At 45.1% G+C, this 26,255-nt stretch overlaps 1 protein-coding gene across 8 annotated transcripts in view; it reads right to left on the bottom strand.

Moving 5' to 3' along the window:
- Positions 1-16,868, bottom strand: part of ZFP90 (ZFP90 zinc finger protein) — a 43,331-nt gene extending 26,463 nt beyond the window's left edge. For 2 of the 8 annotated variants that reach the window (XR_009216428.1, XM_058528122.1), the window contains exons 1-4: positions 16,615-16,856; positions 16,284-16,351; positions 3,623-3,749; positions 3,189-3,284 (exon numbers count right to left, since the gene is read on the bottom strand). Coding sequence is in view for 7 of the 8 variants with exons in the window: in XM_058528122.1 (XP_058384105.1) it covers positions 3,189-3,284; positions 3,623-3,749; positions 16,284-16,316 (256 nt within the window). In the remaining variant the exon portion in view is untranslated. Of the gene's footprint in view, positions 1-1,390; positions 2,254-3,188; positions 3,285-3,622; positions 3,750-16,283; positions 16,589-16,614 lie in introns of those variants that run through there. The other 6 variants (XM_058528119.1, XM_058528120.1, XM_058528121.1 and 3 more) reach the window with 6 other exon arrangements.
- Positions 16,869-26,255: the final 9,387 nt, after the last annotated feature.

Here is a 26,255-nt window from a genome sequence, read left to right as displayed (position 1 = left end):
GGAGTTTTCTGGGGTGATGGAAATGTTTCGTATCGACAGGAGTTTGGGTTAGGTGAGTGAATACATTTGTCAAAACCAACTGGATGGTACATAAAAGAGTTGTATATTTCATTGTATGTTATGTGTTCTTAAAAAAAACCCCAAATATTGAACTCTAGTTAGTGATGTGCACGCTGAAGTATGTAGGGGTGAAAGGTACTCATATCTGCAACTTACTTGGAGATGCATCAAAAAGTAAAATAGATTGACAGATGGACAGATGAAGAGATATGTGATAAAGCAAAAAGAACAAACGTTAACAATTATAGAATCTTGGTGGTAGGTATATGGTGTTCACTGTATAATTTTTTCAACTTCTCGTATGTTTGAAAATTTTCATAATAAAATGTTAGGAGGAAAAAAAAACAGCAACTAAGGAGCCCTAAACCCCAAAATTCCTTACCCTGGAACAAGATTCAATTCTAAATTCCCAAGGACAGAGAATGCTTTGTATTTCTTTTAGAATACTTCTCAGTGGGACATTCAAGAAATGTTGTTGAAATGAATGAATGAGAAAGTTCTCCCCCCGGCCAGATTCCATAACAATCAATCAAGTAATTTCTGACTGCCTTCTATATGCTCTGCAACACAGATAGAATATATAGAAATACAATAAACTCTCTAGGATCTTGAAATCTAAGAATAGAAACAAGACTCAATCTTTTGACAACTAAAAAAAAAAAGCAAAACCATCAGACGGTATATTATTAAATCTGAATTTGTGTGGTAGAGATGATATAAATGCTATCTGTGATCAGGGAAGGTAGAAATAAATATATTAGCATATATTAGGTTTCATGGATTAGACAGACCTTGAACTTAAAGGATAGATAGCTTTGGATCGGCAGAAAATATTATCTAATGAGGGAAAGCGTATGCTACTTACAGAAAACATTTAAAAGAAGTTCAACTTAAGTGCACCTTGTGTTAGTAGGAATAGAAAGATAATACTGGAAGGTATGATGGAAATCTTTAAATCAAGGGAGTTTCCGTTTCCTATAATGAGGTACAGGGAGTAACAGCAAAGTTTTGTCAGAGGTGGGTGGTTTACGAAAATAAAGCATTAAAATCTATATGGTCCAGGGGCTGGCCCGGTGGCGCAAGCGGTTAAGTGCGCGCACTCCGCTGCGGCGGCCCGGGGTTCGCTGGTTCGGATCCCGGGCGCGCACCGACGCACTGCTTGGTGGGCCATGCTGTGGCGGCGTCCCATGTAGAGTGGAGGAAGATGGGCACCGATGTTAGCCCAGGGCCGTCTTCCTCAGCAAAAAAGGAGGAGGATTGGCGGATGTTAGCTCAGGGCTGATCTCCTCACAAAAAAAAAAAAAAAAAAAAAAAAAAACTATATGGTCCAACAAGTGATAAATAGATGAACAAAATGTAGTATATCCATACCATGGAACATTACTTAGCAATACAAAGGAATGAAGTCATATATGCTACAACATGAATGAACCTTGAAAACATTATGCCAAGTGAAAGAAGCCAGTCACAAAGGGCTATATATTATATGATTCCACTTGTAGAAAATATCCAGAATAGGCAAATCCAGAGAGATAAAAAGCAGATTAATGGTTGCCAGGAGCTGGGGGTAATGAGGAATGGAAAGTGACAGCTAATGGGTATGAGATTTCTTTTTGGGGTGTTGAACATGTTCTGTAATTAGACAATAGCGATGGTTGCACAACTCTATATATCTGAAAAACCACTGAATTGTACACTTAAAAAGGGTAAATTTTATGGTATGTGAATTATCTCTCAATAAAGCTATGATTAAAAAAATCCAATATGGAGTATAAAAAGAAAAGATGCAATAGCAATTTCAACTGGGAATTATAGTAATATATGCCTGGGGACTGGTTTAGGATGTCACCGATGGGAGTTAAAAGGCAGGAAAATCTAAGATACTTCTCAAAGGAGTAAAATAACTGAAGTTGAAAGAGAAAGACGAAACTGACGGTGGTATCTGGCCTGAGGGATTAGAGATTTTATTTATTTATTTATTTTTTCCCCCAAAGTCCCAGTGGACAGTTGTATGTCATAGCTGCACATCTTTCTAGTTGCTGTATGTGGGATGCGACCTCGGCATGGCCGGAGAAGCAGCGTGTTGGTGCGCGCCCGGGATCCAAACCCGGGCCGCCAGCAGCGGAGCGCGAGCACTTAACCGCTAAGCCACGGGACCGGCCCTGGCCTGAAGGATTAGAAATCCAGTGGTTTCTAATGGGCAAGGGGAGAAACAGATAATGGGCAAGGTAGCAAAATGTGCTGGCTGGGGATGAAAGATGATTAATTTAGATTTTATGTCTTTAGATAAGAACTGAGTGGGACTCCCAAGTGGAGGGGTTCTGTGAGAAGGAAAAAAAGTGACCAGGCTACAAGTAAGGACAATTTCTGAGTCTACCGCGTAGAATAAAGAGCTGCAACCACCACGAGGCAGGCACCCTTTTAGGGAGGTATTATAGAAAGAAAGGGAAGGAACCTGCAGGGAAGACTCCTTAAAGCAGATTCGCTTAAGGGAAAAAGCAAGAAAAGTCAAAGAACTAAAGCCAAGAAGCACTTAGCAAGCCAGGAGACCAGGAGAGGATGATATTCCAGGAACCGTGGAGGGAAGCAATGAATCAAATCGGCATGAAGGCAGGACAGAAGATGGTATTGCTCCCCAGACAGGTGTTACAGGAATGTAGTTGGGAAAGAAGTCTGAAGGCAAGTTATGGAGAGAGAGAGAATCAAGGCTGTGGGTATTTCCTACAAGTCTGGGGCCACTGACAGTGAAAGTAGCAAGACAAAGCAAGGAGGAGACACAGAAGTTCAGTTAATGTCTGAATGAGTGAGAAAAGTGTTCTCTAAATAATGAAGGGAGACTGAGAACACCAGAAGAGAAAATAATCCAGCAAGTAGGGTTATAGCATAGGGAGAGATAGTATTCTGAGTATAGGACAAAGGGCTACTTTTGGAAAGGAAAAAGGGGTACCTTTCCTTCTAAGACCTACCAGCAGCAGGAGCACCCTACTGGAGAAGGGAGACGGGGAGATGGCTCAGCCTCTTCTGCAGGTCTAGGAGCTCCCAAGGCAGCAATTCAAAGGTGCTTCCCCCTCCCTTAGCTGTGCCACTGTCCGCACTGATTATTATATGCTTGACTCTCACTCAGTTACCTGGACAGAAAGGTCTTTGGATTTCTCCCTCTGTTATCCACGGCTCTTCTCCTTGCTCCAATTTGAAGATCACCTCTGGCTTGGAAACTTGATATCCTGCTCATGGGTAAATATACAATTTGGTTGTTTGTGCAAGTGGACAAAGAACCCTCCTACAAGTCAGTACTAGTCCTTGATCCTCAGGAACTCTGAAGGAAAATAAAGGTACAACTTGAAGAGACATGCAATCAAATGGCCTACTTCCAATTCTGCAAAAGACAGACGTTTTACCTAAAGAGCAGGCTCAGAAATCTGTAAAGCTGGGCCCAAAAAGATGAACAAGCTCTGACTCTAAACACCCTGCTCACAGTCACCCAAGCTATGAGCCCCACAACCATAGCAACTGAGAAAGGAAAGACGCGCCAATACGTAAGACACTGAGAGGTGGTCCTTACCAAGAAAAACCAGGTGGCTATAGTTCTCCAGCATCACATCCCTGTACAAGCGCCTCTGAGCAGGGTCCACGTGGTGCCATTCTTCCTGGGTGAAGTCCACAGCCACATCCTTGAAGGTCACTGATTCCTGTAGGATCACATTCCTGCTCAAGTAGGGATCAACCCCACAAATGTTCCCATGGCAATACTGGGAACATACTGTAGGGTCAATCAGAAGTGGTGATCACATATTTTGATATCCTGAGGGGGCAATGTTGGGCTAAATGTACTAGCTGTTCATATAATTTTATAAAGAATCCAATGTGGCAGGTGGGAAAGTCATGCGGGGCAATGTGTCTTGCAATCCTATATCCCTACTTAGTTTTCTTCTTGTTTCCCTTAAAAGCCAAGCCTTTTTACACAATCACCAATTCCTCACTGTCTGTGCACTTCCTTTGTTACAAAATCCAAATACAATGAGGAGTAAAAAGTGACGGCCCTCCTTCACCCCCACCACCAATCCCACTATACTCCCTAGAAATAATCACTTTAACAATTTGGTGTATCCACTTAAAAGTTCCTTGTTCCTTTTCCATGTTTCTCTCTCTCTCTCTCTCTCTCTCACACACACACACACACACACACACAGTCTTGTTTTGTGAAATACCATACATATTGTTCTACAATTGCTTTTTATTTCTTTTGTGAGGAAGATCAGCCCTGTGCTAACATCTGCCAATCCTCCTCTTTTTTTGCTGAGGAAGACTGGCCCTGGGCTAACATCTGTGACCATCTTCCTCCGCTTCATACAGGACGCAGCCACAGCATGGCTTGCCAAGCGGTGCATCGGTGCGCGCCCGGGATCTGAACCGGCGAACTCCAGGCTGCTGCAGTGGAGTGCGCACACTTAACCACTTGCGCCACTTGGGCCGGCCCCTACAGTTGCTTTTTACATTTAACTATGTATCTTGGAGATCCTCCCATAGCAGTATATTTAATTTCACCTTATCCCTTTTAACTCCTTCATAGCACTCCACAGTATAGTTGTATCAGAACATACCCATTACCTAAAACCGACAGCACCCCATTGTACTAAGAATAAGATTCAGACTCCTGCATCACTCACTGGGCTCTAGCCATGCTGACCTTACCGATCCCTGAACACATCAAGCCTGTTCCCACCCCAGGGCTTTATGCTTGGTACTCCCTCTCCCCCTAGGATCTCCACATGGTTGACAACTAGTTAGTAGTCATTTAAGTCTCATCTCTAGCACTGCCTCCTCAGAAAAGTTGTCTTAGCACTTCCCTCTAATTTACTCTCTATCACATTACCATGTTTAATTTTTCTCCTAGCACAGGTATCTCACTGTCCAAATCTCTGCCTGAACTCAGGAACCAAACAGATTCAGATAAAAGGGCACTCGTACTTTATCTGAGACTGGTTACTTGTTAGCTTCTCCATCTCCCTCACTGTAAGCTCCAAGAGAACAGGGACTTGATCTATGTTATCACAGTTATATGCCCAGTGCCTAGAAGGATGCCCAACACACAGAGGCACTTAAAAAATACTTGGTGAATGAATAAATGGACCAGTTCCTGTTAACAGACATTTGGATTATTTCCAACATTTTGCTATTACAAACATTTTGCAATACATATTCTTTGTGCAAATATGCTAGAATTTCTGTAGGTTAGCTAGCTAGAATTGGAATTGCTAGGTCAAAGGTCTTTTCATGCTTCATACCCCATTCCCATCACTTCTTCCTCACCAGCCCACAGAAACCAGGCTGGCTGAGGAACCCCATGGCTCTCAATTGTCAGTTCCGATGTTTGCCTCAGTAGGCCTTGTTAAGCCATGAGACACTTGTCACCATGTACTACTTGAAATATCTCCTTTGGTTAGATTTATACCTCAAGAAGTGTATAATAAAGACAATCAATACGAAAAGACATGGAAAGCAGAGCCGTGAATTTGCTGGAGCAGTGAGGGAAGGTCACATGGAGGTTTCTGCCTTATTCCCTGCCCTTCTCCCCGTGTGCTTAGCTATAGCTGAACTTCTCTCAGTTGACTGGATAGTATCATTTTCTCCCTACCGTCCTACCAATCTTTCCCTTGCTAATTCCATTTCACACTTCAGCTGTTGCTTAACAGATCCTCAGTGAAGTGTTCTGATTCCCCATTGGAGGGTCAATCCCCTATTAGGTGCTTTAAGTTACTTACCACACCCATAAGTATGCAAACAGACATAATAATCTATTTAATGCTTATTTCCTAGTTAGATGGTGAGCATTAACAGGGCAGGGAATATACCTTTGTTTTTTAAACTCTAAAACACCAGTATCCAGCATGCGCCTGACCACCCTCAACATCTGTTTCCTGACTGAGTTGAGCCTTAAGGAGATGGCTGAGATCTGAATTTTAGAGAAGACAGGAGTTGGCCCCATCTCCTCCTGAGTGAGGTGCATGACTGTATCCACACACAACAATGGCTCCTCTGTATCATATTCCTGCTCAACACCGCGGCTGTGTCCCACAGGAAAGGGTTGAAATGTGGCAGATTTTTCCGACTCAAGGCACAAATCTGACTGCACCAGGTAAGATGACACTAGATATTTACTAGGTGCCCGGCTTTACCATATGCACTGTGGCAGAATAAAAAGGCAAATCAAAAACACTGCAGTCCTGGGGCCGGCCTGGTGGCACAAGCGGTTAAGTGTTCGCGCTCTGCTGTGGCGGCCCAGGGTTCGCGGGTTTGGATCCCGGGCATGCACCGACACGCTGCTTGTCAAGCCACAGGCGGCGTGCCATATAAAGTAGAGGAAGATAGGCACGGACGTTAGCTCAGGGCCAATCCTCCTCAGCAAAAAAAGAGGATTGGCATCGGATGTTACCTCAGGGCTGATCTTCCTCACAAAAAACAAAACAAAACACCGCAGTTCTAGGGCCAGCCCAGTGGTGCAGTGGTTAAGTGTGTGCGCTCTGCTTCGGCGGCCCGGGGTTCGCAGGTTTGGATCCCGGGCATGCACCGACGCACCGCTTGTCAAGCCATGCTGTGGCAGCGTCCCATATAAAGTAGAGGAAGATGGGCACGGGTGTTAGCCCAGGGTCAATCTTCCTCAGCAAAAAGAGGATTCGCATCGGATGTTAGCTCAGGGCTGATCTTCCTCACAAAAAACAAACAAACAAAAAACACTGCAGTCCTTGAATAGGTTTAGGTTTATTTTAAAACGTGTTATTTATTTGAGCACGATATGAGATAATACACAGTAAAGTGAGGTTATGCTACAGGCATTCAGGGCAGGGAATACTGCGAGACAGAGAGAAGCTTCAAGGTAGGCTATGCATCGGGCCTTATGAGGTAAGTACCAATTGGATGGGAGAAGAAAAAGTGGGAATCTAATCCAAGAATTAAGAAGCTTGAGAAGGGAGGCTGGACTTGGGAAGTGCACGGCCAGCAGGAAAGAAGGGTTTGGACCAAGGCAGACCAATTTTAAGTTAGGTTATGAGAAGTAAATACCTTCTCCCTCTTGCCTACTGCTCTCTAAATATATAGCCTCTTTGGTTTAGTAAGAGATAGCAACCAACCTGGATTCCCTTGCTTAACTGGTTCCCCATATTAACACATGGTCTCCTGCCTTTCCCCAAATAGGCCGCCCTAACGGTAAACAATGCACTGACCAGTAAACAAATGTCTAGTCCAAGCTACTCATCATTTTTTGCCCTGGCAGGGCAACAACTGGCCTCTGTGCTTCTACTCCTGGTCTCACCAACTCTTTCTCCTACACACTATCAGAGTCACTTCTCTAAAACACAAATTTGATCATGCTTACAAACCTTTAATTTCTTCCCACTTTTCCCTGCTCCTACCACCCTCACCCTAGTCCATGCCACCACCATCTCTTACCTGGACCACTGCTACAATCTCCTAACTTGTCTCTCCTTTTCCACTCATGTTCCCCTCTCAAGTCTGTTTTCCATGTAACAACTGGAGTGATTCTGTTAAAACCTGTCAGATCAAGTCACTCCTTTGCTTAAAGCCTCCAATGGCATCCCAATTCATCCCAAGTAAAAAGCCAAAGTCTTTACAGTGGCCTGCACAGCTCTTCACAATCTGGCCCCCCACTATCTCCCTGATTTCATCTTGAACCTCATCCCTGACCTACTGCTCTCTCCCCTTCACTCACGCTGCCTTCCTTAGGATTCCATACGCTATATATGCTTCTGCCTTGCAATCTTTGTTTTGACTGTTCCTTGCCTTGGAAGCCTCTTCCTGTAGATAAACATGTGGCTCCCCACTCACTTCCTTCAGTTGTTTCAATGCCACCTCATCACAGCAACCTTCCCTGACCATCCTACATAAAATAGCACCCTCACCCTGCACTGTCACTCTGTTTTTTTCCTTTTTCATAGTGCTTACCACCTGACATATCATATTTTCATTTGTTCACAGTCTGTATTCCACAGCAGAACGTAAATTCCAGGAGAGCAGGAATATTATCTATTTTCCTCATGGTTGAATCTCCATTGCCTGGAACAGGACTGGCACATAGTGAGTGCTCCACAAATATTTAATAAATACTTTTCTTGGGATTAAAAATTAGATTCCTTAATGTGAGCTTCATGGCACTTCATAACTTAGTCCCTACCTTACTTCCACAGCCTCAGCTCTGGTTTCTCCTCCCCTCGTACCCCATAATTCAGTGTGCAGAAGAGTTACAGCTCCTTGAAACCAAGTGATCTCTTTTGCCTCTGCAAGTGCCGCTTCAAAATGCTCAGTTTTCCCTCCTCTGCCTAGCTAACACTTATTCTCTCACCAAGACTCATTCAAGTTCTCTCCTTGGGGGCTCTAGGTCTGGGCTAAGTGTCCTCTCATCCCCCCCACGGCTCCTCTCCCTGGGCCTCTCTCCAGCACAGCTCATTAGTTGCTATGTATGTTATGGTGCCTGTTACCTACTGTTCACTGTGCTCCTAGAGGGTCAAGACCTTGTCTCAGGCACCTTTCAATATCCAGAAGCCAGAACCATTTTGGTACATAAAAGACGGTCAGGAGTTTGCAAGATTAAATAGGTAAAATGCACTTTGAGATCCTTGGCGTACGTTAGCCACTCTGTGTCAGATCAACTTGAGGGAATTCCCAATGCTGCAGGTCATTCCTCGGACTGTAATAAAATGACCCAGTAATGTCATGTAGACATTGCTCACCCTTCTTCCAGATATAAGTGGATCTCATCATCAACTCCTTCTAAAAATTAATAAGTATCAAATGTTCCCCTTCCTCATGCTGACACAAAAAGGGCCTTGGCCAAACGGTGGAGCACAAAGCAAAGAACTGGAAACAGTACATATTAAGCTGAGAAGACTCAATTTCATGGGCCTCTAAAAAACTCCACAACTAATAAGTGTGTAATATCCTCGGGTAAATCACAGATCTCCTGGAGATTCAGTTTTCTCATCTATAACGTTGGTTCCCTGAACTGAAGAAATAAGAGTTTCAAGAGCAGAAGGAGGAAAGGGCACTTCCAGAAAGGACAACATGTGCAAATATAGAGAGATACTCCTCCACTCCTCCAACTCTACACATACCAACTCTGGAGGAGAAACCCACTTAAACTGTAACTCAAAAACTTTATAACTTTCAAACTTTGCAAAGCTGAAAACTAGAGAATGGCATCTAATGAGTAGAAATGATCTAATTTATAAAAACTAGCCCCTCTAAGATCACGTTAGCTCGCCAAATTAGAACATATTAAATTCACTGGGATATAGTATGGTGTTTTCACTCAAGAATCCAGTGCTCTCTGTCATCAGACCAATAATAGTTTGATAAGTTGAAAATTAATAGCATACCTAACAACTGAGTAGAGAGAGAAGAAACATTATTACTGTTAGCCCTTACACACATACACAGATGCCCTATTTAGGCCAACGGCATCACCATCTACAATATCCCAACCGGACCTCAGCCTTGACTCTTCATTTTTCCTTTATGCCCTGGAATCACCAAGAGCCTCAAAAATGTCTCCTATATTCAGTCCCTCCCCTTCATCTTTCAAATCCAGCTCAAATCTTTCCTTGCCAACAATGCCATTAAGCCAGACAATAACATTCTAGATCTTCACTAATATGGTAGCCACTAGCCACCATGTGGCTAGTCCAAATTGGGATTTGCAATAAGTGTAAAATACATACTGGATCTTAACGACTTAGTACCAAAGAAATGTAAAATACTTCATTAATAATTTAAAAATATTGGTTCATGTAGAAATGATAATATTTTGGCTATACTGGGTTAAATAATAGGTATTACTAAAATTTATTTCACCTCTTTCTTTCTACATTGTGGCTACTAGAAAATTTAAAATTACACATGTAGTTTATATTTGTTTTGGACTGCACTGTTCTAGATTGTTCTAGACCTCCAGCTCAGGCCATTCTCTCCAGGCTACTGAATCACCTCTACCTCAAACTTTGCTTCCTGCCATACACTCCCCGCTTCTACCACATGGATTCTTTGCTCTGATTACATCATTCTCTTTCCTGTCTCCTTGCCTTTGTACATCCTATTCTGACCATCATATACTTTCTTCCCTCAGCTCTACAGGAGAAATTCCTAGTCATCCTTCTAGAACCAGTTCAATAGTCCCTTCCCTTCTGAAGCTTTTCCAGATCCCTCATCTTCCCGCTCCCCCTTTAGCATTTGGTCCACATCTCCATTTCAGAACTGCAGCTGTTTATCCACATCTTTCTCCCTCAACAATTTCTCAAACTCTTTTTCATTTCAGTATCTCCAAAACCAAGCATATCGGAATTGTCCAGAATCATGTGGGCAATTTAGAAAAATTGCCCATGCATGGAGGGCCTTACCAAACAACTTTTAAAAGCTCCTCAGGTGATTCATTATAAAAGAGCAACAGCTAACATTCATTGAACACTGACCGCAGGCCAGGCACTGACCTTGGTCATTTACATGCACCCTCTCACATTTCCTCACTGAAGCCTTACTGCCACCCCACAGGAAGCAGGTACCTTTCCTTGACTGGTTCTGAAGCATGACCCTGGTTCACAGAGGGTCACAGTGGGTGCCACCTGGCACAAAGCAGGCACTCCAAAAATGTCTGCTGGGTGAATGAATTACAGAGTCTGGGTAATTCTTACTGAAAGAAAATGAGGAGTTATTTTGAGGATAAAAAAACTATAGATTATTGAATTTAATTCTTGGATTATAAAAAGCAGCAGGGGCAAACAGAAAAATGATGGCATTAATAGTCAAATCTAAAAGCTAGTTCCTCTTAAATACTGGCAAAACAGAAAAACCTCTGACAAATCTAGTGAAAAAAGAAATCAATTTAAATATAAGGGGATAAACAGTAAAATACCCAGCAGTGTGTTGAGAAACATGAAAAATCTTAGTGAAGTGGATAATTTTTAAATTCTAAATCACCAATGTTGATTAAAAGAAAGCAGAAACCTTAGGGCCAGCCTGGTGGCGTAGCGGTTAAGTGCGCGCGCTCCACTTTGGCGGCCTGAGGGTTCGCAGGTTCAGATACCAGGCGCACACTGACGCACCACTTGTTAAGCCACGCTGTGGTGGTGCCCCATATAAAGTAGAGGAAGATGGGTACGGATGTTAGCCCAGGGCCAGTCTTTCTCAGCAAAAAAGAGGAGGATTGGCAGTGGGTGTTAGCTCAGGGCTCTTCTTCCTCACACATACACACACACAAAAGTAGAAACCTTAATAACTGAGGAGGAAAACTGTCTCCAAATCATCCTCTCTATAAAAATCTTCGATCTAAATGCTTTATTGGTAAATTCTTCCAAAAGACAGAAAAAGATGAAAAGCAATTTGAATGTTTCTACAAATTAAAGATAAGCATGACAGTAAAACCTGTCAAAGATCTCTATTCTCACTGAGGGCTAGAGTTCACTTAAGAATACAGATGTAAACAATTTTCTTAAACTGTATTGTCAAAAAATTATCTACTGTAACCAATGGGATTTTATCCAAGTATTATCTGCAATAGTAAAAATTTTAGAAACAACCTAAATGTCCTATGATAAGTGGTTAAATAAATTTGGGTATGTTCATGCAAAGCAATATAATACAGTATTTTAAAAGCGATTTTAAAAAAGAAAAATCCTCATAAAAATTATATGAAATTTAAAATGTTATCATTGAAAATGTTTACAAAAAAACATGCACAGGGAAAAAAGAAGAAAACTCATCAAAACAAACAGAGACACTAAAGAAGAGGTATCATGAGTGACTTTTTCTATTAAAAACTCTATTATATATATATGCTCACATACTTTAATGAGCTATTTTAATAAAATAAAAGTAGAACAAGACATAGAAAAGTCAGGAAAAGAATCATTTTTAAAATAGGTCTTAGAGGAACAGGTTTTGACATTCTAACATCATCTTAAAGACAAAATTTCTTAAAACTATTCAGTGAAAGTCACATTGTTTCATGCAATTGTTTTACCAGAAAATAAGCATCACTATAACTGGAAAAACATAATTTTTGCTATGTTAGGAGCAGAAAGTGTAAAATTGCTACTTGGGGTTAAGTGGTTACAAATGTTTGCTCCTATGACACCCACTTACCATGTGTGTGTACTTTGGAGCAAGGGATGAAAGGAGTCAAGTGGCCCAGGACAGAGACGGATGGGTAAACACACCACTCCATATGACACAAGAGCAGTACTACGACAGGTGTGCAGAGGTGCTTTGGGAATGCCCAGGAAGGGCACCTGACCTTCCCCAAGAGAAGGAGTGTTTGACCTGAGGCTTAAAGACCAGCTCCAGTCAGCTCAGGAAGAGGTTGAGAAAGGGGACCAGAAAGAGGGAGCTGGAACATCCTTGACCTCAAACATCCTGACCTGGTTCAGCAAGCGGCTTGGCTTCCCTGTGGCCCAAGAGCATTTTGTCTGAGTTTGGGTGACTTTAGCCAGCTTTTGCTGGGTCTCTTCATCCTGATGATCTAACCATAAAGTTCTTGGAATCTGGAGTCAACAGAGATCAGGCCCTGGTCCCTCTGCATTTTCTCCCCTTTAAGGTAGAACACCAAGAAAGCTGGTCTCCATATGCAGCTTTTTTCTTATAAAACTTTTCTCATTTCTTACTGTTCTAGTGGCTTCAACTTTAACAACGACAAATACCTTTTTTTATTCCTAACTAAAAATGTAGTATGTATAATAAAGAAAAGGTGAATGAGGATGCATAGTGTTTACATAGATATAGCTACTATCAATCCTACAGATCCTAATGATTTTCAGGGTATTCCCCTCAACCGTCTCTTCTCTCATTCCCCTCCCACTTGAAACCACTTCAGGTATTTGTTAGCCAAGCCCAGGGGGAAGGTCCCACTCATCAAAACGCCTCTCCAAAGGAGTGCCAACTTTCACACTCTTGCTCCTACACTTCATCATTCGCAGCAATCTTTAAAGCTAAGAAGGAATCATACTCGTTCCCTACTCAAAAACATCGGTTCAAGGTACGTTAACTTCCTTGCTGCTCCTTGAACACACCAGACATACATCCTGCTGTTCCCTCAACCCAGAGCACTCTTCCCCAGACCTGTGCATCATTAACTCCCTTACCTCCTTCAAGTCTGCTCAGATATCACCATCTCAACAAGGATAATGCCTGCCCTGATCACCCTATGTAAAACTGCACCCGTACTGCAAGCCTCCCCCTTCCCTACTCAATCCCCCTTTTCTTTCTGTACCTTTTTTTTTTTTTTGCGAGGAAGATCAGCCCTGAACTAACATCCATGCTAATCCTCCTTTTTGCTGAGGAAGACCGCCTCCGAGCTAACATCTATTGCCAATCCTCCTCCTTTTTTTTCCCCAAAGCCCCAGCAGATAGTTGTATGTCATAGTTGCACATCCTTCTAGTTGCTGTATGTGGGACGCAGCCTCAGCATGGCCAGAGAAGCGGTGCGTCAGTGCTCGCCCGGGATCCGAACCCAGGCTGCCAGTAGTGGAGCATGCGGACTTATCCACTAAGCCATGGGGCTGGCCCATGGCCGGCCCGTCTACTTTTTATCTTTTTTTCTGAGGTACTGTCACCTTCTAGGATACCATATAATTTACTTACTTCCTGAATTTTTCTGTCTTCTCCTTCTAAGATGTAAGCTCCATGAAAGAACAGACCTTTATAAATTTTGTTCATTAATGTATCCCAACCACCTAAAGAAGTTTTTTAACACATCATAGGGATTCAAAGACTACCTGCTGAATGAATGGGTTACCAAGGTGAAAAAGAAAAAACTTTCTATTCTCATCTAACTATTGCCCACAGCTCACATCCACTATCACATAGGACAAGAGTTTCATGAATATACCCCTTGTACTCTTGCCTCCCAAATCCCCTGACCCACAGTCAATCAGCTCTACCCCCACGCCCTTCGTTTTCACCTGTTTAGGAGATCAAGATTTGGCCACCCTGAAATCTATCTCTTTACCTTGGTTGTTTTCTCTGAGGACATTTGACCTCCCCCACTAACTGCCTAAAGAATTTGACATGGTAGCTCCTTCCTGGAATAGATCTATCATGATGGCTGTAAAGATAACGTAGGGTAAATGTTACAATAGGAAAGGCACCAACAAGCCCCTCTTATCAGAAGTTCTGTCTCTCTGGCCACATTCTCTGGATGACCCTGCGAAGAGCTGCCAGACAATCATTTACATTTATAAGGGAAATCTCCATTTGTAAAGGTATCTCCCTCTCTGTTTGGAAAAGAGAGGGGGATGAGCTCATTTTCAGTGACATATCAATGTGGAAGGTGAGGCCTTGGGCTGCATAATAAACCTTACTCTTGTTTACTGTGCTTTAGTGGTAATCTCCTGTAACTGACTCCCCCCACCCCCAAAATCCTCCTTTGTCATTGGCTGAAAATGGTATTCAAGACGAGAATTTCTGCTATTGTGTTAAAAAATGCAGTGTCCCTGCTTTCTCCCATGTATACATGTTATTAAACTCGGTATTATTTTCTCCTGCTAACCTGTCTTGTTGATTATTTGGCCAGCCAGAAGAACCTTAAGGGAAAAGACAGAGGGAGATTCTCCCTCTTCCCCTGACACCTGCTTAGACTCTGCTCCTATTCAAAGACAACATCTCCACTGACTCTTCCCCACACGCAGAACTTTCTCTCCCCTCTGCACTCATAGCAGCCTCTGGACCTTTGCAACACTTGACACCACCTCTCTCCTGCCTGAGGCTGTCTTCCCTCACCAAATTAACTTCCTAGATAAGTAGTCACATGACACAGTTACTCATCTTTTGCATTCCCCGAGGGCCATGCTCAGAGAAAGGGAACCACTGACACAGGGAAATTTCTGCCTAAAAAGCCCTTGTTGTAGGGCCAGTGTTCTGTTCTGTCCTTTGTCCCTGGTCATCATCTGCAGCCTGAGTTGGTAACCCAAATGGACCCTCAGGCCATTCCATGAAAACAGAACTCAATGAGAGTGCTTGGGGAACATAGCTTTAAAATGAAGGTTAGAGCAGTCCCTAAAATTCACTGCTCAGAACAAAAATCCACTTTCACCATTAAAAAGGCAACCCCTGCAGAAAGGACCATCACCCCCATGAGGTGTAAGTGTGTGAAATTATCCTAATTCTCAAGCCTATTGAGGAAACACTTTGTATGGAAAGGTGCTGATGACAGTGATTTGCTGTGGCTCTCCTCAAATCAAATAAGTGTCTGGTTCTAGTATCGTTACTTGTCTTATTCCTTAAGGCTCACTCCTGTAAAACAAAAACATACAACGAGAAGCAAAAAATATAAAGGCATTATACTGTATTTAATTTACTGTAAACTGCTTTTAAAGAACATTACTAGTGGGTATTTTTATCTGAATTGATCTTGATTGTTTCACAAACCTATGTAAAATCTGTGATTTCTCCTTAATTCTCAAGAGAGTGTGGATTAAAATACCACCTAAATCTTGTTCTATTTTCACGGATATACTCTACGTAAATCAATGGATAACCTCACGGTCGTGATGCTTCTAGAAAATGCCTCCTCCCTCACAAGAAAAAATGAGTTCACAAATCAGCTTCACATTAATTAAGCTGAGGGCTGGACTTCTGGGGGTGTGCACCATTATACCTTTGTTAAAGCAGAAAAGAACATGAAAAACTACGGGCCAAGACCTCTCTGGTTTTTCTTCCTCTTTGCCCAAGAAAGCTCATCTCCTGCCTCTTCCTAGGCAAATCCTGAGGAGGCTTCTTCTGCCCCTGAAGATCTTCCTATAGCCCCCTGAGTCTGACACCCTGAGTCAGAAGCTGGGGCTCCTCTCTCCTTCACTCACTGACAGTCACTTCCTCCTCTACAGTTTTCTATCCTGTCACCCCACCCTATCCATCCCTTTAAAGAGTTCAAGGAATTGGCTTGGCACTCAGCATTCTGAATGTTGACACTTCCCAACACATCCACCTTCAACTCCTCCCACAAGACCACACCGCCCTAGCCCCTCCTCCCCACAGTGCGGCCCTCGGTTTGAGAAACGCGCTCCCTCCAGCTCTGGACACCTTGGGTTTCCCAAGGCTAGGAGGCTCCGCGGGGACCACCGAGCCAGGAAAGAGTCGCTCAGGCGGAGAACAATGACTACTCCAAACACGCCCCGCCGGCCTCACTGGATGGGACGCGCCGGGGTAGTCAGGAACACGCTGCTCACCTGGGACGCGGCTGTCGGAGGCCTCGGGGCCATTCCTGCCTCACCGGGGCTCGGCTCGCAGACAGGGGCTATGGAGAGAAAGGAGGCCCCACTCTTAGGGCTGCAACCGCCGACCCCACCCCGTCCCACCCCTTAGCCACTTCTCCCGTGGAGACGGGTGGGGAGGTGCGCGAGCCCCGCCTGGGCCTGCCGCTCCCCCTCCCCCAAATTAAAGGCTCTCCGCGTCCTGAACACCCTCCTCTGGCCACGCCCAGTCCCACCCGCAGAATGGTGGGCGCGGCCCCGCGGACGCACGCCAAACCCGTGGGAGGTGCCACCCCGACCCGCGCACTCGGAATCACCGCCTCCTGAGGGCTCCGGCTGTCGCGACCTCGGGCCCACCCAGGGCTCCGGCCAGCTTCTCCCGCCCCCGCTGCAAGCTCAGTCCTCTCCAATTCTGAGATGCGGAGGCACGGCCCAAAGCGGCTTTAGCCGCACCGGGGCAGGACAATGGCCGCAGCGACGGGACACAGCCGGAAGCGCCTGCGCACGCGGAGCCTCGCTCCCGCAACCCTTGGGGCCGCGGCGCGCGCGCGGACTACACTTCCCAGAGGCCCCCGCGCGTGGTTCCCGCAGAGGCAGCCTGGGAAGACGTCGCGCTTCCCTCAGGGCGCCGGGCTGGGGAGGGCAGTGATGGCCGAGCGAGTTCGAGTATTCGTGCGTTCACTTATTCCAATGATAGTGACTGAGTGCGTCGTCTGTGCCAGGGGCATGTTGCTGGGGCGGAAAGCGTTAGATCTGACAGGAAAGACCGTGCTTTCGCGGAGTGAGCCTGCACTCCTGTGGCCGAGGTCGACAATAAAAATGTAAACATATCAATAAGATAATTTCAGGTACTGACTTCAGGTACAGTAATAAGATAGTGAAAGGAGTGGGGCAACGTTTCATCTTCATCACAAGATGCTATTTCTGTTTCCTCTTGTATACCATCTTCACCCACAGGTCACTACCAAAGGTTTGGACTCTCTGACTCCCCAGACCACACCTACTACGACTAAGATACTTGATGAGATATTTAATGATACTATAGGAGAGAAAAAAGAAACTTCAGATAAATCTGTGGCCTCCTGTACAGTGTGCAGAAGCAGATGGTGCTACTACCATGTTATTTCATTCCTTGGTATCCCATTGCTTGGGATTTTATGCTTGGGACAAGCTATGAATGATGGAAAATTTAAACACAAAGATAATGAAAGCCGGATACAACTACTGTATTAGATTTATATAATCATGTTTTATATAGCACAAATAATCAGTCTAAATTTCCTTGACTTAGACTTGATTTCTTAACATTAGAGTATCACATATTCACATTGTAGAAAATGATTGCAACAAAATGTTCCTTATGTTACATTGCTTTATCAAGGGGATGGATGTTAAAAAAAATTAATGCTTTGTTACTGCACATGAATATAATGCTCTGGAATTAGCAGAAAGCGTAATTCAGAAATATGAATTAGAGTGATCTGAAGAGGTCTCTCTGAGGCAGTGACTTAGTAGCTGCAACTTCAGGAGGCAGCTGCAGGAACACAAAGCAGAAAAGAATTCCATGCTGAAGGAACTGAGGATGTAAAAGCCCTGATGTGGAAACAAGCTTGATGTGTTTTAGAAACAAATGCCTAATGTAGCTGTAGCAGAGTGAGCAGAGTCGAGGTGAGACAGGTAGGCTGGGGTGGTTTGATGGAGCAAGGTTTTGGACGCCATGATAAGAAGTGTGGATTTTACTTTGAGTGTGATGAGAGTCATTGGATTAGCAGCAGCAATGGAGTCACTTATTATTACTATGAAGGGATAAGAGAAACTTTTCCTGTTGTCCCAGAATTGGTAACCAGGTCTCAGAGCTGAAAATCAAATTCTTCTGCATTCCAAAGAGAGACAAAACATCTGGGGCTAGACGCCCTCGGGTTTTACAAAGTGGGGGACTGGGTGCTGAATTTGTCCTGCTACTTTTAACCATTGCCTCAATGCCACTCCTCTTTCCCAGGCTCTATAAGGAGACTAGGATGGGAAAGAAAAGGAAGAATTCCCCAGAATAGCAAGCCTTCCACCTAGTGGGGAATGCAATGTTTACCCTCCCCCTCCCCCACCCCTAAGATGAATGTGAGAAAGAAAAGTCCTCAAACACTGAGAGCACCCAGGAGAAGGGGAGGCTTCATAAACTACCCCTAATGCCTCCCTGAGCAAGGAAAAGGAGAATTAGAAAACAGCTGAGTGTAAGGAGAGCCGCCTGAATTTTCCTTGTTTGTAAGTGGACGCACTGGAAAACAATTGGGCTTAGCTCCTGGTGGGGAGGAAGGGGCGCAGCTCACAACAGTATGAGGCTGTGGAATTAACTGGGTATGACAAGGAGCTGAGGAGGTTGGAAGAGGTTGAGGCAGAGCCAGATCTCCCAGGTTAGTGGAGATTTGGGAGATATCTATGGCTTTCCTCTAAGGAACTCACAAATGCACTTCTGTTCCTGCCAGTGTGGCTAAACAACTTTAACGCTAGAGAAAATATTTAAAAAATCTTTTAAAATGCCTTGATGAGCTGGAAAATTGGTAAGGAATAACAGAAGCCAAAAATGAAGCAAAACTGATAACTAAGAGTGGTGGGTGGAAAACTGAAAGCCAGCTTTCACCTGGAAGTCATTTGCTAAATGAGGCAAATGAGCTTTGTTTTTCATGGTCCTGTGAGCACAGGGGCCAGGTGATAAAACCCATATCCCATTCAAAGTAGGATATCTAATGGGAGATGCTCACATACACACACAAATAAAGATTGGGACCCCAAGGGTGAACACCTCCTGGTGGAGACTGCAAAGTAAATTGCCTTTTTAAAACCTTGGCAATGAGTGGAAGAGGCGGACAATCTCTGTGCTGAGAATTTGTAACCACAAGCTGGTCTCTATGTGGATTTGCAGCCTGAATTCACAGTCCCTGGGTGCTCTAAAAAACTGCAGGCTGAGAATTTAGTTTATATTGGTCCCAGGCTAATGGTGCTTCCAGGCATCTGGCAGAAGCAAACACAAATCCTGCCTGGAGGAACCTACCTTCAGCCTAGGCTTCAAAAGACTTCCCCCAATATGATCCCAAGAAATATAATCTCACAGTCTTGAATCACAAAACATATATAGAAAACAAACAAAACATGAAAGACAGTAGGAAAAAATGGCATAATCAGATTCCTAACAACTTCAAATATAGGGAGCTCTCTGGCACAGAATTTAAAATAATATGTCTAATATGTTTCAAAAATTATTTTAATAAAGTAGGGATTGAATAGATAAAAGCAAGAGTCTAAAAATATTATCAAACAGAATTGGATAATAACCAAATAGAACTTTTACAGATGAAAAACTGTAGTAAGTTAAAACCTTCACACACACAGTTAACAGATTAGACATAGCTGAAGAGAAAATCAGTGAACAGAAGGCACACCTGAGGAAATTATCCACAAAAGGACAAAGAGATGGAAAACATGAAAAAAAAAAAAAACCCAGAGCTATAATATATCTAACTGGGTTCCAGAAGAAGAAAAGAAGGGGACTGAGGTAATATTTGAAAAGATAAAGGCTGAGAATTTTCAGAACTGATGAAAGATACAAACGTATAGATTCCGGAATACCAACATCCCAAGCCAGGTAAAAAGAAATTTACACTGAGACATATCATAGTGAAACTGAAAAACCCCAAAGAAGATCTTAAAAGTAGCCAGTGAGAAAAGACAGACTACCTTTGAAAGAATTAAGTGTGTATAGAGATGTCACTCATCACGAGGTCAGGGCTCAGAAGGGATCTAGAGAGACATGAGGGAGATCCTCGGAGGGCTGGAGCTGAGTGTGCACAAGCCTTTGGCATTCAAGAGCAGTAAAATAGCAAAATGGTGCAAAGATGCTTTTATTCATTTTTTACATAAGATTTTAAAAATTTCAATTATCCCTTTCAAGGAATATTTGTAAAACCTGCAGTTGCTATGGGGGAGAGGATCAACTGGAGATTTTGAGGGTGAAGCCCCTCCATTCACAGCACTTTGAGTGATTGGCTCAGATTTCTGCATAGACAGACTCACAGACCGATGCACATACTCCAAAGAATTCCCCGGCTCCTTCTCACAGTTCCAAAATGCCGCCGTGAACCAGAACTACCCCTAGCCCTCCAAATCAGGGTGCCCAAGGTCTGGGTGCACCAGAAGTGGCTGATGTAACTCATGCCAATCCGCAGACTGCCGCTCCAGAGGCCCCACCGGGCTGTGGGCTCTGGGGAGGAGGCCGAGCCCTGCCGAGGAATGGGGGATGGTCCAGTGGGAGTCCGAGAGCAGCCATAGGCTGCTCTGAACAGCCACCCCCAGCTCCCAGGCGCAGTCTCCTCCTTCCCGCTCCAGGTCCACGCTCTGGACAGAGGGCTGGGGGCGTCTGGAGGGGAGCAGCAGGCTTCTCTCAGGGGAAGCACGGCCCTACCCGGCCTGGCTCTGCCGCTGAAGGTCAGGGGTCCGGCTGGTCCATTGTCATCCAGCCGCAAGGCGAAGACAGACGGCTGGCCTGTTTCCTCCTGGCAAGTCCACACCTTCAGGCTGACCACAACCCCGTGGGCGAGGGGCGGTGCACTAACGAGCCTTCTAGCCAATCCGGAGCCACATTCTTCTCTGCGACCTCTTGTCTCCACCTTGGCTTCTGCTCTGGACTTGGAGTTCTGTGGCTGAAAAGACTACCTCTTGGTTGAGTGTGGCACCGCTCTGCTTCAGAAGGGCCCACTGGAGGACTGTCAAGGATGAGATCACCAGGCACTGGTTTGGCTCCCAGGCATGGACCTACATCACTAGTCAGAGGCCATGCTGTGGCCATGACCCTCACACAAAATAGAAGAAGATTGGCAACAAATGTTAGCTCAGGGTGACTCTTCCTTAGCAAAAAGAAAAAAAAGAAAGACCGCCTCGCAGGTCCAGTCGGGCCCGAGCCAGGGGGACTTGTGGGGGTCTCCATGTGCCCAAGTACTGCCCCAAAGACTTGTCACACCCTGCGACCTGGTGGGCAAAAGGCCATCCCTCTGCTTGGGGAGCAGATGATGCAGGACTCAGCAGGACCCTGTCCCAGCCAGGGCAGAGGCGAAGAGACCTGTGGTTAATGCCAAATGCCTTCCACATCACCTGCTTCATCTTTAACATCCACGTGGATTTGGCCTTCTGCTCCTCACTTGGCCGCCGTGCGTTCAACTTTCTGGCTGGGGCCTCCCCCATCACGCAAGAATATCCAAGTTCCAGTCACTTAAAACGTTCATAAAAATGTTCTACCCAATGGTTTCCACGAAAACCCGTGAGAAGAGATGGGACCCGCTGAAAGTGCTTCGCCCAGATCCGACGCTAAGCCAGGGAACCAGTGATTCCTGGAGCAACAGGGAACTCGGGTCCCCTGACTTCCGTGCACTCCCGGGCCGGGAGGACACGACTGGGGCGCTCAGTGGGGGCTGTGTAGCTTCAGCCCTCCACTGAAAGTCTGAGGCCGAGCTGTATGTAAGTCGGACCCGGGGCAGCGAGTGTCAGCGCCTCGTCCTCTTCCTCAAATAAGACCAAGCACCTGCTTCAGTTTCTGGGGCGCCTGTCCGCAGAGCGCTGGGCTCGAGCGCCACCTGCTGGCCAATATGGCCCTAACTATGGCTCTAAATATGGCTCTAAAGTCATCTGCATAATATTAATAATGTGAACTCTAATTTGGCAGTTTTTACCTGCAGGAACCAGGCTAGGCAATTTGCCTACATTATGTCAATTGAATTTAACAGCCTGTGAGGTAGATGTTCTCATCTCCATTTTACATGTGAGGAAACAGGTTCAGAGAAATTTAGAAACTTGCCAAGGTCACTCAGCTGTCAAGTGTCAGATCTCAGATTCAAGTGGCCTCTGTCTCAGGCACGCTCTGGACCCCTGTGCATATACCCTCCCATGTTACCCTTGAGTCGCTGGTAATCTCATTCCCGAGAGTACTCCAGTGGGCCTTTCCAGACTGCCTCTGACCCTGTAGGCTCAGCAGTTTTTCCCCAGGGCTCTCATGCCCCTCTGTGGACCACGAACCCACTAGTCTTCAGGCCAGAGGCTGGATGGCACTGAGACTGATCTGATGACTAACACTGTGCATGCAGGCCACCACACAGGCACTGAAACGGTACCAACAAATTGTTTCCTTATTTCCAATAGATTCAGGGGCTAATTTTTCATTAATTAATTAGTATGGACATTAACCCATTTTATACGTTATAAGGGGAATCTTTTTTTTCCCCTCTGCCCAACATCCTTGCCCTAATCTCTCAGTAACAGCACCTTCTCTCTTTGGGGGAAGGTCTTCTCCTTTCTCTATGAAGTTCTATGAGGTGACCAATCACGGCCCCTAATGTGACCCAAATCAGGCCAATTAGATTCTTCCCCTGGGTGTTTCATGCAGATGCGGGGGAGAAGGCAGCCCTTTACCCTGAACTGTGGCACAGCTGTGCAAGTCTGAGGCAAACACCTAAGCAGGAGCCCAGACTGCAGGCTGGGAGAGAGGGAGGGGAGGAAGAAATGGGGAACGGGGGAAGGGATTCGAGAGCGGGGTTGGAGGAGAAAGTAGAGAGTCTAGTCTGTGCTGGTCCTATGTGCAGCTCTAGCCCTGCTGTTCCATAGTTTCATTACATGCACCAACAATTTCCTCCTTTTAGTCTTATGCCAGTTTAAAATGGCTTCTCTGACTCTTGCAACCAGTCCTAGATAATATTCACATTACACTAACCACCTCCAGACTCAAAATATTCAGAACAGAATAAAGCTGGCTCACTAGTACAGTTTTTATTAAAATTTTTGTTCTGAGTTAATTATAGACTCACAAGAAGTTGCAAAAGTCGTACAGAGAGGTCCCGTGTACCCATCACCCAGCTTCCCCCAATAGTGGCATTTTACATAATGCCTACAAACCCAGGAAATTGATATTGGCACAATACAATTAACTAGTCTATAGACCTTACTTGGTTTTACCTATATTGCATATACTCTTTTTTTATATCCTTGTGTATAATTCTATGGCACTTTATCACATGTACAGTATCAATTCATAAAACCATCACCACATCCAAGACCTAAAACTCCTATTACACAAAGGAGCTCCCTTGTGCTGTCCCTTCATAATGATACCATCCTTACCCACTTCTCTAATCCATGACAACCACTGGTCTTTTCTCCATCTCTATACTTTTGTCATTTCTAGAATGTTATATAAATGGAATCATACAGTATGTGACCTTTTGAGATTGGCTGTTTTCTTTCCACTCAGAATAATGCCCTTGAAGTCCATCCAAGTCTTTGTGTGTATTAATAGTTCCTTTTTATTACTGAGTACTATTCTATTGTATGGACGTACCAGTTTGTCACTAGTTCAGTCTAATGAAAGTTCCTTACTCAGGTTTATAGGGATGGGGAAGGTAGATAAGGAAAAAACTGAACACTCAGTCTCCCAGACCCACACAGTGAGTTGTGAGCATCTGGGGCCTTGTCACAGATACCCCATGGTGACATCTGATAAGGTTTGATCTTGGTTAGTTTCCTGACCATTACTGACCCTTCCAGCTACCGTCAAGTCAAGCTTGAAGCCTCTACAAGCCCCAGAAAATGTTTTCTGAGCACCTATGTAGCCCAAACTTTCTGAGCCACTGCTGCCCCGGATTTCCTTACGAAACCTCCCTGGTGATCTCCTGCCTCCCTGGGCCAAGCTGAAGGGATGCACAGACTCTTGCTCCATCCCAGCTGCAGTGACTCAGGCTGAAGCCAAGTGGTGTCACCTCAGGGACAATGTAGTCCCTGCAGGTCACAAGGACTAGGAGTCAGGAGAGCTCACTTTGGCTTTTGGCTCAGTCACCTGGCCTTCCCAGAGAGGCCCTCCTCAGGCCAGTCATTTGCCCCCTTGTTTATCAAGCCTTCTTATTTGTCAGTTGATGGGATGGGCCCCAGGAGCACACTAGCATCCCATCTTTGCCCTGACCCTGTGGCCTGGTCTGTTTTTTTTTTTTTGTTTTTTATGAGAAGATCAGCCCTGAGCTAACATCTGCCAATCCTCCTCTTTTTGTGCTGAGGAAGACTGGCCCTGGGCTAACATCCGTGCCCATCTTCCTCCACTTTATATGGGATGCCGCCACAGCATGGTTTGCCAAGCAGTGCGTCGGTGCGCGCCCGGGATCCGAACCGGTGAGCCCTGGGCTGCCGCAGTGGAGCGCACGCACTTAACCACTTGCGCCACCGGGCTGGCCCCTGTGGGCCTGGTCTTTTTAATCCCAAGTTCTCCTCATGGGCTTAGAGTCATGAAAACTGTCTACTCAAGGAAGGCTTTCCCCAGACTCTCTGCCCCCTGAGACAAGGGTGTTCTAAGACACTAGGATGTGAATGGTGGTGTGGGGGAGATGGATCCCACCAGACCCTCTGAGATGCAAATGGCATCCAAGGGCTTTTGCAGCCAAACAAGGGACTCTGCTTGGAGACCAGAAAGGGGAAAAAATGAGCCAAGGACAGGATAGGGAAGGAGGGCAAAGAAAGGGTGAGGAACTAGAAATTAAACAAGACTATTCTCATGTAATATTTATTGAATTAACTATGTCTGTATCTGAGTTTTTAAATAAACTTGCAAATTACTTAACTTGCAAATATTCTAGTCAAGGTAGTTTTTGTCAATGGCTAACGTCCTCCAACATTACAACGAGATACATGAATCCAAGGGACCTGGGCTAGGTTGCCCTTAGGCTGTGCCTGCCGGGGGTCCAGTTACAGAGACATCTGACTACCAAGCAGGCTCTCACCCCAAGAGGACCTTACCCACTCGTATGCCCAGGAAATGTGTGCCCAGTTAACGGGGCTGAGTTTATGAAATGAAGGCTTTGCTTTATTATAAAGAATAATGGGTTTTTAGATCAGCCAGGCCAACTTCTTCATTTTAGAGATGAAATAGAAGCCCAGAGAAGGAAAGACGCTAACTGGAGAAAGAAGAAAATGGTACAGGAAAAAAAGATGCATGTGATCAGCTGGAGGAGATCCTTAAGTTACATTGTAGCTATTTTTTTTAACTCATCAGGTGAAAGCTGGGGTTTAAAACAATTAAAATTCAAAAATGGTAATTAAAAAAAATAGAACACCTTGCCAGATTGGTCTTTGCACCGTTTTCTTCCTTTCTTTTCCATTTTCTCTTCAGCTCTGTTTCCAGGACTGCTGTTGTGTGGTCTCCAGCAAGTGTCTTTCCCTCTCTGGGTTTCCATATTATGCGTAAGATGAAGGATTTGGTGTGGCTGATCCAAAACCCCATTTTATTTTTCTCCCACAACTGCTAAGCCTGGCTCAACCGGTGAAAGTGTAATCTACGCAGAAGTGAGAACACACGAAGGTGAAGGTCAGCTGGGTCCTTCGTCCCTGCCTAGGCCTTTGCCTGGAGCTGGAGGCCACAGACTCGCCAGCATACACGATATGGCGCGCGGGGTGTTCTTCGCATCTCCCCGCCGAGGTCTAGGGATAACGCCGCATCAGGATCCGCAAGTACCATGGCGTCCCGCCGGCTGGCTTTGCCTCTGTTGCCCCCTAGCGGACATCTGGGGTACCTGCAGCTCAGTTATTTTCTTTGGACGGCATGTTGCGCTGGCAGCTCTATGCCACCAACTTTGCTAGACACTGTCCTTAGCCTTGGTTTCAGTGGGCCCTCTCCCCACCCCGCCTCTCCAACCTTTCCAGCTTCTCTGCCCTGGGGTCTGGCTTCTCTGGCTTTGTCACCCAGGCCCAAAAGCCCTGACCACCTATCTCTTCTAGCCAGGGTCCGGGACCTAAGAAGGGCTCTCATCCAGGGCACTTCCAGAGTCCCTCTAGAGAGTGCAAAAGTCTGATGTGATGTGAACTAAAACACCTTTCCCTTGGCCAGACCCCCCTAGCAGCCCTTGATTCAGACCTCAACTCCTGGAGCCGCTT

Source organism: Diceros bicornis, chromosome 32, assembly GCF_020826845.1.
Source record: "Diceros bicornis minor isolate mBicDic1 chromosome 32, mDicBic1.mat.cur, whole genome shotgun sequence".
NCBI lineage: Eukaryota > Metazoa > Chordata > Mammalia > Perissodactyla > Rhinocerotidae > Diceros > Diceros bicornis.
Note: the sequence above shows the minus strand (reverse complement) of the source record. Positions and strands in the feature narration are given on the sequence as shown.